At 40.4% G+C, this 15000-nt stretch overlaps 1 protein-coding gene across 2 annotated transcripts in view; it reads right to left on the bottom strand.

Annotated features, from left to right (window-relative positions):
- LOC138970343 (uncharacterized) overlaps positions 1-14699 on the bottom strand; it is a 51906-nt gene extending 37207 nt beyond the window's left edge. For both annotated transcript variants that reach the window (XM_070342810.1, XM_070342809.1), the window contains exons 1-2: positions 14565-14699; positions 1369-1452 (exon numbers count right to left, since the gene is read on the bottom strand). In XM_070342810.1, coding sequence (XP_070198911.1) covers positions 1369-1452; positions 14565-14640 — 160 coding nt within the window. In that variant the 5' untranslated portion in view covers positions 14641-14699. The remainder of the gene's footprint in view (positions 1-1368; positions 1453-14564) is intronic.
- Positions 14700-15000: the final 301 nt, after the last annotated feature.

Raw genomic sequence — 15000 nt, 5'->3', positions numbered from 1 at the left:
TGCTCTGTACAATCGGTATATTTAAAACTTTTTCTGGAACAAAATTACAGACGCAATTAGTGTTATGCCATAAATTGTGCAGCTATTCATGGCATGGTAAGGCGAATACATCGAGGGAGAAAAGATGGTCACCGCCCGCAAAGAGCTGGCCCTAGAAATTGAGATAGGCCTGACGGGCGCGGTGGCGCGGTGGTAAGACGTCGGCCTCCTAATCGGGAGGTCGTGAGTTCGAATCCCGGTCGCTGCCGCCTGGTGGGTTAAGAGTGGAGATTGTTCTGATCTCCCAGGTCAACTTATGTGCAGACCTGCTAGTGACTTAACCCCCTTCGTGTGTACACGCAAGCACAAGACCAAGTGCGCACGGAAAAGATCCTGTAATCCATGTCAGAGTTCGGTGGGTTATAGAAACACGAAAATACCCAGCATGCTTCCTCCGAAAGCGGCGTATGGCTGCCTAAATGGCGGGGTAAAAACGGTCATACACGTAAAATTCCACTCGTGCAAAAACACGAGTGTACGAGGGAGTTTCAGCCCACGAACGCAGAAGAAGAAGAAGAAGAGATAGGCCTATCTAACATCTAGTTCCCCTACGATTAAACATGGTTAGCCTAAACCGAAGGCGCCATTTTGGAAACGTTCTGATGATTTGGAGCTTAAAGTGGATAAGGGACATTCGCTGTACCATAATTTAAAAACATCTGCAATGATTTGCTCAAAACTGCTCCGAAGCTATGCCAAAAAATTAAATAAATTTTAAATAGCGAGCTAGCTGCTTATATCGCTCGAGCGCTCCCGTCGGGAGTCCGTACTTCTGGTCCTCAGCATTATTCATTTAGTTTTCTTAGATACCCATTCGTCAAACCAGACCAAGAACGTTGCAAACCTACCGTCTAGTTCACGCACGCAAATTCCGGGTCACACAGGGCTAAAACGCTTCGCAAAGCAGATATAAACACAATGCACGTTGGAGAATATTACGGTCTGCTATGACTACCAAACACAGCATTTGTTTAGATTTGAAAAATAGAACGCTGATACACTAATTCAGAGACCTTTTTCGTGTGTGTTGTCATCTGTTCAACTCCCCAAAGGAACTCTGTAGCTCTCGGCTCAATTTCAAATCTGTATCTCTGGGGATAGTGCATGAAATACTCAGGGTCGAAAGGTAGGGCGAAAACTAGGAGTCGCGCAAAGTGTGTCACAATGAGAATTCCTACTCAAAACACAGCCGTTTTCAATTTGAGTAACTCGGCGCTCAAACGTTTATTTCAAGGTATTCCTGGTGTGTGGTCACATAATAACAACCCCCAACCTGAACTGCATAGCTTTTGGGGCGATTTACATTTTGAGTCAAGACGTGATACTCACTGCATTTGTCCAAAGCGTCACACACGTAACCAGTCTTGCAGTTAGCAGAATTAGCGTCGATGCAATCACCGTCAAAGTCTAGCTCTGAAACACACAGTAGATGGCAAGGATATTATTCAGTTCCCTTATGTTTTCTGTCACCGTATTGTGTTCATACATACATCATGTACCAAACCAAAACAAACAAGTCGCGTAAGGCGAAAATACAATATTTAGTCAAGTAGCTGCCATTTTTCAGCAAGACCGTATACTCGTAGCATCGTCAGTCCACCGCTCATGGCAAAGGCAGTGAAATTGACAAGAAGAGCGGGGTAGTAGTTGCGCTAAGAAGGATAGCACGCTTTTCTGTACCTCTCTTTGTTTTAACTTTCTGAGCGTGTTTTTAATCCAAACATATCATATCTATATGTTTTTGGAATCAGGAACCGACAAGGAATAAGATGAAAGTGTTTTTAAATTGATTTGGACAATTTAATTTTGATAATAATTTTTATATATTTAATTTTCAGAGCTTGTTTTTAATCCGAATATAACATATTTATATGTTTTTGGAATCAGCAAATGATGGAGAATAAGATAAACGTAAATTTGGATCGTTTTATAAATTTTTATTTTTTTTTACAATTTTCAGATTTTTAATGACCAAAGTCATTAATTAATTTTTAAGTCACCAAGCTGAAATGCAATACCGAACCCCGGGCTTCGTCGAAGATTACTTGACCAAAATTTCAACCAATTTGGTCGAAAAATGAGGGCGTGACAGTGCCGCCTCAACTTTCACGAAAAGCCGGATATGACGTCATCAAAGACATTTATCAAAAAAATGAAAAAAACGTTCGGGGATTTCATACCCAGGAACTCTCATGTCAAATTTCATAAAGATCGGTCCAGTAGTTTAGTCTGAATCGCTCTACACACACACACACACACACACACACACACACGCACAGACAGACAGACACACATACACCACGACCCTCGTCTCGATTCCCCCTCGATGTTAAAATATTTAGTCAAAACTTGACTAAATATAAAAACACAACTATAAAGCCGTCAATCGTTCATGTTGTCTTACGTCATTCCAACCCATTGGCCTTTCCAAGGAAAGAAAATGAAATGCAGTTTCCTAAATGCAAAAGCTCAAATAAAAGCTAACATAAAGAACACAACACAAAATTTGTATTTGGAACGAGAGGGAGAGCGAGGGAAAGACGGGGGGGGGGGGGGGGGGGGGGGGTAGAAGCACGCATAAAGAACACAACACAAAATTTTTATTTGGAAAGAGAGAGAGAGCGAGGGAAAGACGGGGGAGGGGGGGGGCAAGAGAGATGAGAGAGAGAGAGAGAGAGAAAGAGAGAGAAAGAGAGAGAAAGAAAGAGAGTGAGCGAGAGAGAGAGAGAGAGAGCGAGAGAGAGAGAGAGAGAGCCAGAGAGAGCGAGAGAGAGAGAGAGAGAGAGATAGAGAGAGAGAAAAAGAAAGAGAGAGAGAGATAAAGAGAGAGAGAGTCAGAGACAGATACAGAGAGACAGAGAGAGAGACAGAGAGAGACAGAGACAGAGAGAGGTCATTACTCTGCATTGGGCATTTGAGAGGTGAGGTAAAACTGTTTAATTTATGTAAATACATCTCCTGACTGGATCACCGAGGAAACTATTGAAACACCCTTGTGGATTGAAATGAAAATCACGGTAAGGAACTTTTTCTCATAAGCAGGCGATGCCATTGTTCAAGGTTGGCTATGAGTACCAGCTCTGTATAGAAGCAAGGTGTGCGCACCCCGCCCTGCGTGACCAATCAATCCTTGACTATCTATTGAAATCTATGTATCACGTGGACATGTCCGCATTTCGATACATTCCTCCTTGGCAAGCACGCTTGACAATTTTCCTCTCTTAAGTGAATCAGAGCACTTCACGTAGAACCTCTGATAGAAAAAAAGACTGTTCTCGTCGAGATAAGTCTTCTACTTTATATGGTCGATTTTTGTCCTACCATTTCTTTTCCTGAACGACTCACGCCAAATCTTCGAAATACATTTCTTTGAATTATCAGTCATCATGCTGGTCTTCAGGAATACAGTTTATGAAGATCAACCTATCTGCCTCTGTCTCTCTCTTATTTGCAAAGACAGATAGACAGAAACATCCACACACACGCATTACCCACACACGCACACACGCACGCACGCACACACACACACACACACACACACACACACACACACACACACACACACACACACACACACACACGTGAAGAAAAAAAAAAGCTTGAGACAAAATCTTTGGTGTCTGGGGGAAAGAGCGTGGAAAGGTGATGTCAAAATCTGTTGCCTTTCAATATGACGTCATTTGCGTGGTCCAGACTCGATATGACGTCGATCAGCCCAACAGAGTGTAAAGTCATTGCAGGCTTGAAACATAAATTCCTTTCAAGGATTCCTATATTTTAAGCATATTTTCAGCACAAAACACCATAAAACTATATAGTTTTGGAATCAGCAAATGATAAGGAAAAGAGAAATGCTAATTTTATGTGTCTTCTTCCAACAATAAAGAAAGTCGCTATTTAACGGGTTTCTTCATTTTAAGCCCATTTTTCAATCAAAAACATCAAAACCATTTATTTTCAGATACAGGAGGCAATACAGAATACAATGAAGTCACCTTTGTGATTCAAATATCGACTTTTAAGAAATTGACAACATCGGCTTAATTCGAGGGAACATTTCATGAACAAATTTTTAAAGGACCCCAACAGGCTCTTTTTAAGGTCAGATAAAGCAGATGGGGTTGATTTAATGCTATAGGTAAGCATCTAAAGATGCAAAAACCGAACAGTAAATAACAGGTTTTGTGTTGCATCAGTCTAATTTTACACAAAGTGCATGCTCAAAAAGCGGCCAAATTGGTCTGCTACCCCAGACCAGAGACTATAGAGTATACAGAGACGCGTCATCCTTCTTTGCGCTGCGGTGCGAAATTGAGACCGGCCAGCCCAGCGCGGGAAAAGAGCCACACCCTGCCGCACAAGGAAACTCGCGTTTCGCGGCTGCTGTCGGCTGTGTTTATATCACGGTTATATTAACATACTGTCTGTTCTGTCCGGCTGACAGTGCTGCAAAAAGTAACTGGATGAAAAAATATGTTTGTTTGTGAACATCCTTTTTAAATGACCATAAAAACACCGCAGAAATGGTATAGATTAAAATTAAATCACATTTTCTTGGGCAATATTCGCTGGATCGCTGTAGTTATGCAAACATGATTCAAGTCAGTCTCTTTTCACGACCTAACCGTCGTTATTTTTGTGTGTTTTAATCAAATACAAATGCATACTGAATACATGGTCAGTTAAGCCTGAGAAAATATGTCAGGAATAAATCGTTTAACGAAATAGTTCCCGGTTAAATCGGTAACTAAGGCATTTAGTCAATTTGGTGTCGTCCCAGCACATCGAAACTGAAATGGGTTGTCAATTACACGGAGCTAAGAAGTTATCATGAAAGGAAAACTGTAATTCTTGTGACCAAACCGGCTGACTTTAAAGAATCTTGATCGATCGATGATTTTCTTATTTCTTTTCAGTTGCTTCTTTCTTGTTCAGAAAGCTCTCTCTCTCTCTCTCTCTCTCTCTCTCTCTCTCTCTCTCTCTCTCTCTCTCTCTCTCTCTCTCTCTCTCTCTCTCTCTCTCTCTCTTATTATGGCAAGATTCCGAGGTGGAATAACAGAACTATTTGTGCACATTAATCGATATAAGAGATACGATGCGGATATGTTGTTATGCCCCTTTTTTCCAGGGAAAGTAAAGAAGATGAGTTTTATTTTGTGCTTTGTTGCCCCGCACTTTGTGATTTGCGATGCCAGTTTAAGTTCCTGCTAAGTTTTATAGAAACCCAAGTTTACACAAGTTTTCTATGCTTTTGGCATCTGTGAATGAAGGTATTGTTCGAAAGTTGTCAGCTTAGGCCAAAAAAAAAATAGGTGTGGTTACGGTAACATAGCCAAAAAAAATAGGGTAGGTAGGTAGGCAATCACTTTTTTTTTTTTTTTTAACTTTTTTTTCTAATGTGTACAAATTAAACCTACTTGACAGGGAAATAAGTGTGCGACTCGGGCGCTTTCGCTTTCATTGCGTTTTTTGCCCTCGTTTTTTTTTTTTTTTTTTTTTTTTTTTTTTGACAAATGTAATAAAAAGTTATAGGATCGGCCCCTAAAAATAGGGTAGGTCGGGTTACCGTAACCACACCTATTTTTTTTTTAGGCCTTATCACGGTGTACAAAGCATTTCGGCTACGTAGTGTTGTTATGTCTTAGTTCATGTAAGCCTACGGCTACGGTATATTTTATTTGAAATGTAATGTCTTAGTTCGTGTATGAACTATGATTTATTTCATTTGATTTGTGTGCAAATGTCATTATGTCATTGTATATATGTTCACGCCCGTCATTTACAATCAAAATATTAATCATGATAAATGATACTAACGTTCGCAGCTGCAAGCCGTTGTAGATCTACTCTATAACTCCGCGACGGCCGTGTCAATCAAACGAGATGGTTATGTCTACCCTAATCGATCACCGACCGTATTGCCACTAGATCAGTCTATCAGTTCCAGACTTGGCATGCCGAAATGAGATAAAGTAGAGGAGAAATAAATCTTATACATGTGAAACTAGTACCAACATGCACAGCTTGGACTGGTTTGAGGCTGTAGTGTACACGTACATTGTGTGTTTTCACTGTTCCGGTAGAATAGATCTACACGCAGTTCGACGCTACAACTTTTACTGATTTAACGAGAGAAAAATTGAAGAAACAATCCTCACCTACTCTCTTCCTTGGGAAATTTGAACATCCTCAAGCCTTTGGCATGTGCGTTTGAGCAATTGATGGCCGAACACCATGCCCCACTGCGTTTTCGCGTTGGCGCGACCATGCTTGTGCAGCACGATATCACCACTGCTGTGGAAAGAGAAAGTAGGTGGTTCCATGTTTCCGCGTGGTGGCGCCACTGGGCTTCCGGTCTCACTTTTCAGCACCGTATGGAGCGTCTCTGTATACTCTATAGTCTCTGCCCAGACTTCAAAATCCCCGCGGCGGCAAGCCCTTGACTGTGACGTCACTAACAGAAATCGGAAGCGACAGTAGCGACGTTCGGTCTGCGTCTTTGCTGCAGCCGTGAATGCGCGCGTATTCCCGACATCATGTCGAGAGAGTGTGCTGCTGCCGAATGTTCGGAGTTGCAAGAAAAGGACTCAGGCTTGAGTTTTCATTTGTTTCCATCCGACTCAAGGCTCAAGCAGGAATGGGCTGTGAAAAGGAATCAGCTGGACCCAAAAACAAAGAAACTGTGTACTTTGTTCGAGGCATTTTGAAGCATCCTGCTTCACTATGCGCACGCGGTTGAGCCGCGAAGAGGGAATAGCCTACAAAGCACAGTCACTGTTGGAGCCGGATGCAATGCCAACAATCTTTCGCCACTGCCTGGAAGACCCGAGGAAACGGGGTACAAAAGGGCTGACAACACGCGACCTAAATAAGCTTATAAAAACAAGTCGCGTAAGGCGAAATTACTACATTTAGTCAAGCTGTGGAACTCAAAGAATGAAACTGAACGAAGTCCGCCGCTAGTACAAAAGGCAGTGAAAGTGACGAGCCTGTTTGGCGCTGTACATAAGCGGTTGCGCTGTGCTTCATAGCACGCTTTACTGTACCTCTCTTCGTTTTAACTTTCTGAGCGTGTTTTTAATCCAAACGTATCATATCTATATGTTTTTGGAATCAGGAACCGACAAGGAATAAGATGCAATAGTTTTTAAAACGATTTCGGAAATTTAATTTTAATCATAATTTTTATATTTTTAATTTTCAGAGCTTGGTTTTAATCCAAATATAACATATTTATATGTTTTTGGAATCAGAAAATGACGAAGAATAAGATGAACGTAAATTTGGATCGTTTTATACATATTTTTTTTTAACAATTTTCAGATTTTTAATGACCAAAGTCATTAATTAATGTTTAAGCCATCATGCTGAAATGCAATACCGAAGTCCGGCCTTCGTCAAGGATTGCTTGGCCAAAATTTCAATCAATTTGATTGAAAAATGAGGGTGTGACAGTGCCGCCTCAACTTTTACAAAAAGCCGGATATGACGTCATCAAAGACATTTATCGAAAAAAAGAAAAAAGTCCGGGGATATCATTCCCAGGAACTCTCATGTCAAATTTAATAAAGATCGGCCCAGTAGTTTTGTCTGAATCGCTCTACACACACACACACACACAGACACACACACACACACACACACACACACACATACACCACGACCCTCGTCTCGATTCCCCCTCTATGTTAAAACATTTAGTCAAAACTGACTAAATGTAAAAAGAGTGAAAATAAGTGAAATTATAAACTACCACGAAAAGAAGACTATTTGATATAGTTTTTTTTTTTAAATATTGAGGGCTAGTTATTGGGTATTTTCAGCAAGCTTCCTAATGAATTAATGAAAATAGCCTTTAGCTTTTATTTTCTTCGATTTGTTGAAAATGATCCATTTTAGGCAACACTGACACACATACTTTTATATTTTCTTTTATTTTTGTTTGCAGCAGAAACTTTGATCAACACTGCTAAAATTTAACAAATACGGTCTTTAAGCTGTCATATATAGCAATTTTTTGTGTGATAACTGCTTTGGCTGTGGACAGAAACGAGTCCGTTTTAGGCGGCAAATTGAGAGCGAACGCTGCCAAAAGTGAAAAAAAGAGAAAAAGCCCAACGGTTTTGAGGTTTGTGTTTCTGCAACTGTTTTGACATGTGCAAGTTATGCAGAGGCAGAGAGGGTGAATACAGCGAATGAAATTGGTTTTGAGTGCTCCAGCGCCGTTAGTTTGTCAGAACAGGAGGTGGTCCATATTAAGGCTGGAGTATACACCTGAGGCCATATTTCAAAGTGGTTAGGCAGTTTTAAAGGTTTGTTTTTATGTTAGTTAAGTGTTTTGTTTATCAGGAAAAAACAAAATGAATAGAGCTTGTCGCGCAAAATTTTGAGATAACGACTGAAGTTTGAGCATAGGTGTGAGATTTTTTCACGCAAACCCTACTGAAGAATTTGTGATATTGTATTGTGAATATGTTAACAAACTGAAGAAGGGAAATAGGGAAGCAAAATAGAACATCAAACATAAAGATTGTACAGGTGAATTTGGAAAAAAACCCGTATGTATCCATTTTTGAAGCCCAATTTGAAGCATGGAACACAGTCAAACATAAATTAAAAGTGTTAAAGTGGTTACAATGTTCAGAAATAGTGTTAAATAACAAATTTTAAAAGAAATACACCTCTTGTCGCACAAATTTTTGAACTGTGATGCTTTTTTTTTTTTTTTTTTTTCCTTTCTCTTTTTTTTTCTTCTCTCTCTCCTCTTCCTCTTTCTCCTCTTCACTCTCATCTCTCTTTTTTTTTACTCTCTTTTCTTCCTCTCTTCTTTATGTATTTTTTTATTTATATTTTTTATTTTTGTTCATTCTCTTTTTGCTTGTCCCGACGCTTGTTCCTTCTCCCAGTATGCTACCACGCCGCCCCGTCCCAGCACTCACTGCAACATCCACCCCTGAACTTCGTTCTGCCGCCAGACTTTGTCGAATCAGTGAGCCCCCAGTGTTGGTCAGACACCTGGGCACCCTCACTAATTCTGCAGACACTCCAGGGAAGGATGTCAGGCCGCTGCGGTAGGCTACCCTCGGAAGATGACACTGCACTGCTGCTGAGTCACTTCGACGGTGTTCAGTATTGGTCCTGTTCCTGGCAAGGGACACAGGCACCGCTACCTACTAAGCCCTCTACTTACGACACTGACTGTTCAGTCGCGGAGCCAGACTGAGTGAGCGTCTCCTCAGAGAGCAGACCGCCACTGCGTCCTTCCGTCGACCCCCCGGAGCATCCCAGATCGGCAGCAGAGTATTCAGGGATGGCTGGAACAGGAACACTGGAACCAAGGTCACCATGAGAGCCCTGAGCAGGAAGGGTCACACGAATCGAGACAAGTTTCTTTTATTTTTGCGCTTTCAATCGCATTCGTGAAGTGAATGACACTCGGCTGTGTGATCCCAGCCTTCCCATTGGAACTTTAGCACTTCCACTCTGGGTAGGAGCCGACCGAAGCTCGAAAAACCCACCCACCCCTTATGGTATGCGAACCACGATCCGACGCGCTAACCACTGCGCCACGGGGGCCGGTGAGCTGTGATGCTTTTACTACCCCCACCCCCTACTCATTTTTCAGAAAAGAGTGCATATTATCTTCCAAATAGACAAGCAAGGTAGTTAGATGATCAAAACTTAAGAACAGAAATAGGGAAGCAAAATAGAACATGCAACATAGTGATTTAACTGGTGAATTCAGAAAAAACCCACTTTTTTTTACTCATTTTATTAGCTGAATTTAAAGCTTGGAAGACAGAAATAAATAGATTAAAAGTGCTAATGTGGTTACAGTGTTCAGAAATAGTGTTAGATACCAAGTTGAGTTATCCCTCTTCATCACAGTTAAAAGAAACGCACCTCTTGTCGCGCAAAATCTTGAACTGTGATGCTTTTACTACCCCTACCCCCTACTCATTCTTCAGAAAAGAGTGCATATTATCTTCCAAATAGAAAGACAAGGTAATCAGATGATTAAAAACTTCAGAACAGAAATAGGGAAGCAAAAAAGAACACCCAACAGTGATTTAACTGATAAATTCAGAAAAAACACACTTTTTTACTCATTTTATAAGCTGAATTTAAAGCTTGGAAGACAGAAAAAAATAAATTAAAAGTGCTAAAGTGGTTACAGTGTTCAGAAATAGTGTTAGATACCAAGTTGAGTTATCCCTCTTCATCACAGTTAAAAGAAACACACCTCTTGTCGCGCAAAATCTTGAACTGTGATGCTTTTACTTCCCCCACCCCCTACCCATGTTTCAGAAAAGAGTGCATATTATCTTCCAAATAGAAAAGCAAGGTAGACAGATGATCAAAAACTTCAGAACAGAAATAGGGAAGCAAAATAGAACATCCAACATAGTAATGAGACTGTTGAATTCAGAAAAAAACCACCTTTTTACTCATTTTATTAGCTGAATTTAAAGCTTGGAAGACAGGAAAAAAAAAAGAATTAAAAGTGCTAATGTGGTTACAGTGTTCAGAAATAGTGTTAGATACCAAGTTGAGTTATCCCTCTTCATCACAGTTAAAAGAAACACACCTCTTGTCGCGCAAAATCTTGAACTTTGATGCTTTTACTACCCCCACCCCCTACCCATTTTTCAGAAAAGAGTGCATATTATCTTCCAAATAGGAAAGCAAGGTAATCAGATGATCATAGGGAAGTAAAATAGAATATCCAACATAGTGATTTAACTGTTGAATTCAGAAAAAAACACTTTTTTTTCTCATTTTTGAAGCTGAATTAGAAGTTTGGAAGACAGAAAAAATAAATTAAAAGTGCTAAAGTGGTTACAGTGTTCAGAAATAGTGTTAGATACCAAGTTGAGTTTTCGCTCTTTATCACAGTTAAAAGAAACACACCTCTTGTCGCGCACCATCTTGAACTGTGATCCTTTTACTACCCCCGCCCCCTACCCATTTGAACACAAAAGAGTGCATATTCTCTTCCAATTAGAAAAATAAGTAATTTTAAGCAACTGGACATTTTTAAAATACATCTTTTCTGTCAGTCCAAGGATTGCTTAGTCCATTGAAAACAAACAGACTAGGATTTAGCGAACCCATTTTAAGAAAAAGTTAACATGATAATTGATATATCAGACTTTTTTATGCAATTACTACTGAAGATTCCAGACCAGGTAAAACAATCATTTTATATCCTTTGTCACATTTTTGATTTTTTTTTTATCAATCTATCTATAGCGAGTCTTGTCTCATTTAGTTATTTTCAAGAATTCTATCCTGGCAAAAAAAATTAAAAATCCCTACCTACCTACCCTATTTTGTTTACCCATGTTATTAGAAACAGACAATTTATTTTTATTGGCCTAAAGATCTTGAAACATTTGTTTTAATAGAGAAATAACAAGTACAGCCCTTAGCTGTGTCACTCGAATTTCTTTGTCAGGCTTCTTCTTCTTCTGCGTTCGATGTTGATGGCCGTGCTAAATCCTCAGACCAGTGGCTGCCAGGAAGTCCGCAGTCTTTGTCAGGCTGAAACTTAGCTGTTGCGTTGAAGTCTGCTGTGTGTGTCTGGGTCCAAAGCAACTTTCACATTCTCATCTACACACTCACGTTACTCACACAAGTATACAATTCTACCCACAGAGGCGTTCGGGGATGGGGGTCTCGCACTCGGGCGAATCACACCACAAAATACAAAGTATAACGTACACAGATTTTTCTATTGAACCAAAAAGCAAATTAAATCATGAATAAATCAATCAAGCAAAACTTCCACACAATGACACACTCCCTCTCGGTTCACATGCACTGCGCTCTGGGCGTGCACACTTGGCAGCACGTATACCGTTCCGACGCCGTTTGTCTTCCTGCAAGTTCAGCACAGGCACACGATTGTCCAAGAATCACAATAATCCTCGTGGATGTCACAGCGCAGGAATAGTATGGTTACGTAGAAAAGTCCAAAAGGGTGCGTTAATGGTGGTAATCCGGCACACACACAAACACACACACACACACACACTGACACACACACACACAGACTGACACACACACACACACACACACACACACACACTCCGGTTTGGTAAGTTACCTGATAAATGTGGTTCTCAACTCACAAGACCAATTTGTCATCTTCCAGTGTGAAATTCAGATCTGCCCCAAGTACGTGCATTAAAATTTATAAGCGATAATCTCAAAAATATCTTTTCGCGTGAACGCTGCCACGTTGTCATCAGTCCGATGTCTTTTACTATCCAGAGCAGGGATGAACACACTTTTTCATCAGCAGTTTGTTATGTTTATCCGCAGACTGCTTTCCATTACTTGTCTGTTTTAGATTGACTCGTAGGGTTCTTCAGCCAGGTAAGAAGTGCTTGTTTACTGACACGTTCTCACGCACGACATGTCGTAAATGCAAGTTCAAACGATTGTTTTTTATTGCACTGATAGAGAATGTCGATAGTTGTAAACTTCTGCCATTTCCCAATGTTTATTCCATTATTTTGCATACGGATATGGCTAATAAGTGGATAATCTGTTACGACACGAAACGCGTTCTAAATCCGGGAAGGGAGGTGTGTCCTACAGCCTTAATTCATCCAGTTTAATCCAAAATATGGTATATTCAGAGTGAGATTGCATGACAAGATGGTGAACTTTATCTTTAAGCAGCGCTGTAGCGAGGAGGAAAACGTGTTTGTGATTATTATTTGACTCACCCACTGGGTGATCAATTGATTTCGTAACAGTTTCATCATCATTGTAGTTTTCCTTTTAGAAACCACTTACATTTGTGTTTATGCCTGCAACACAAGTACCTTACACACACACACACACACACACACACACACACACACACACACACACACACACACACACACACACACACATACACACACCAACAGACAGACAAACGCACACACATACACTTACATACACACAAGCAGGCTGTTGCCAAGCTTTTCATAAAATAGGAATGGGGTAGAGATTCGATGCCCCCCTCCCACCCCCCCCCCCAAAAAAAAAGGTGGGGGGAGAAACACAAGCAAAACTAACTTCAAGCGAAATAGAAAAATAAAAATAAATAGAAGTGATTATAAAATCTGGAAACAAAGAAAACGGACACATCCATTGCTATACAAAATATACGTCATTTTAGATTACAGAACACTCCTGTAGGATTAAATATAGGAACATGCAGCAAACAAAGAAAACGAACAAGACAAAAATTGCTGTAAAAGTCAATCACTTACAAATATGCGACATACTTGCTAAAAATATTTGCTTGCAAAGCGAACCCCCCCCCCCTTCCCCCCCCCCCCCCCCCCCCCCAAAAAAAAGTACTGGATATCCTTTGTGTCAACTTTTAAAAGTTAACAACAAATTTAAAGTTGTGACCAATACCTGGCAAAACGTTACATAGCAAAATGCAAAAACACAACTATCATTGGACTAGCATTTCGAAGTTTCAACAGCACTGTATAAAGCAGCTGAAGTTGCTTCTGCCATGATAACTGGTTGTGACGTCATCGGAATTTTTACCCAGAATTCACCACTTCCGTAATTCTCGCGGACGTTCGAGATACAATTGCCGCCAGATCGGAACGCGAAAACGCTTCGCTTCAGCCACGAAATTCGTCGGATTATGGCCCAAAATGATTCCGAAATGAACTATAAACACTGTGAGGGAAGGTGAGAAAACAATTGTCTGCGGCATGCATATGTCTGGTTAACCTAAGTCACGCCAAAACGCAAATGAACGCCGTGAGAGTTCCGTCTCTTCTTTTGCAAACAGTCAAATACGACGTCATCAGATAGCCCAATCAAATGCTCTCAGAAATGTGTATGCCAATTTTCATAACAATCCGTTCAGTAGTTTTTGAGAGACACACAGACACACACACATTCATCGGGAGACAAACCTCTCTCTCCGCCCTCGTTAAAACTTTCAGTCATTACTTGACTGAATGTAAAAAGCAGCACAAGAAAATCCCCTCAAAGATATAAATGACAAATGTCATAAAGATCTGTTTAGCAATTTTTGAGATTTGCTTTCCACAGAAAAAACAAAACAAACATACTTAGGGAGAGAAACTTCACCTTCCTCCCTCGTGAAATCAATGAATCAAGTATTGACTGAATTCTAAATAGGAAAAAATATAAATATAAAACAACGTTGACCAACCCCAACCGATCCAAGTTTTTCTTGCCGACCCTGGAACTTTTTTTTTTTACCGTTCAAAAGTTAATTCATTGCTTTAACATTACAAAACTCGATTTGTTAGCCTCTACGAAGAAAGCTATTCTCCTCCGACATTGAGGTGACAGTGCTCGCACGATTCTCAGTCAATACAATCTATATCCAAGTACAAAAACTTCAATAATAATAGAGTAAAATAAAGGCAACCGGCCTACCGATCTTATTTGTTTGGCCTTGTCATCGGAAATAAATATTTTAATTTTATTTGGCCCCATTAAACAAACACACAGACGCACAAAATGTGTACCTGCAAGACATGTGAGCAGAAGGCCAAAAATGGCAAGGAGGCGAAAACAGGTCATTCTTCCAGCAATCATTGACATAGAAAACCTTCAGGCGCAGCGTAACTGATGTTGGCAGAATCAGTCAAAATGCGGGAGGGTGGTGCCCGTCTCGATGGAATCACCCTGTTTTATATGCAGCGCATTTTACGTCACTCATGTTGCTTCTTGTTCGTGCCATGACAACGTGTGATGTTTTGAAAGAATGTTGACTGGCTAAATGTCACTTGAATGTTGCTTTCTGTTCGTTGTCTTTCGTGGTTCCATAGTTGCAGCCAAACATAAATTAATCTCTGTGCCAAGGCAGCTTTGTCGTGGGTTGAAGAATGAAGAAAATATGGATAAAAACGGGTGATTATGCGTGAAAGAATGAAGATATTGAGACAAATGGGTATGTAAGGG

The sequence above is a fragment of the Littorina saxatilis genome, linkage group LG7, assembly GCF_037325665.1.
Source record: "Littorina saxatilis isolate snail1 linkage group LG7, US_GU_Lsax_2.0, whole genome shotgun sequence".
Lineage (NCBI taxonomy): Eukaryota > Metazoa > Mollusca > Gastropoda > Littorinimorpha > Littorinidae > Littorina > Littorina saxatilis.
This window is presented reverse-complemented; position numbering and strand designations above follow the sequence as displayed.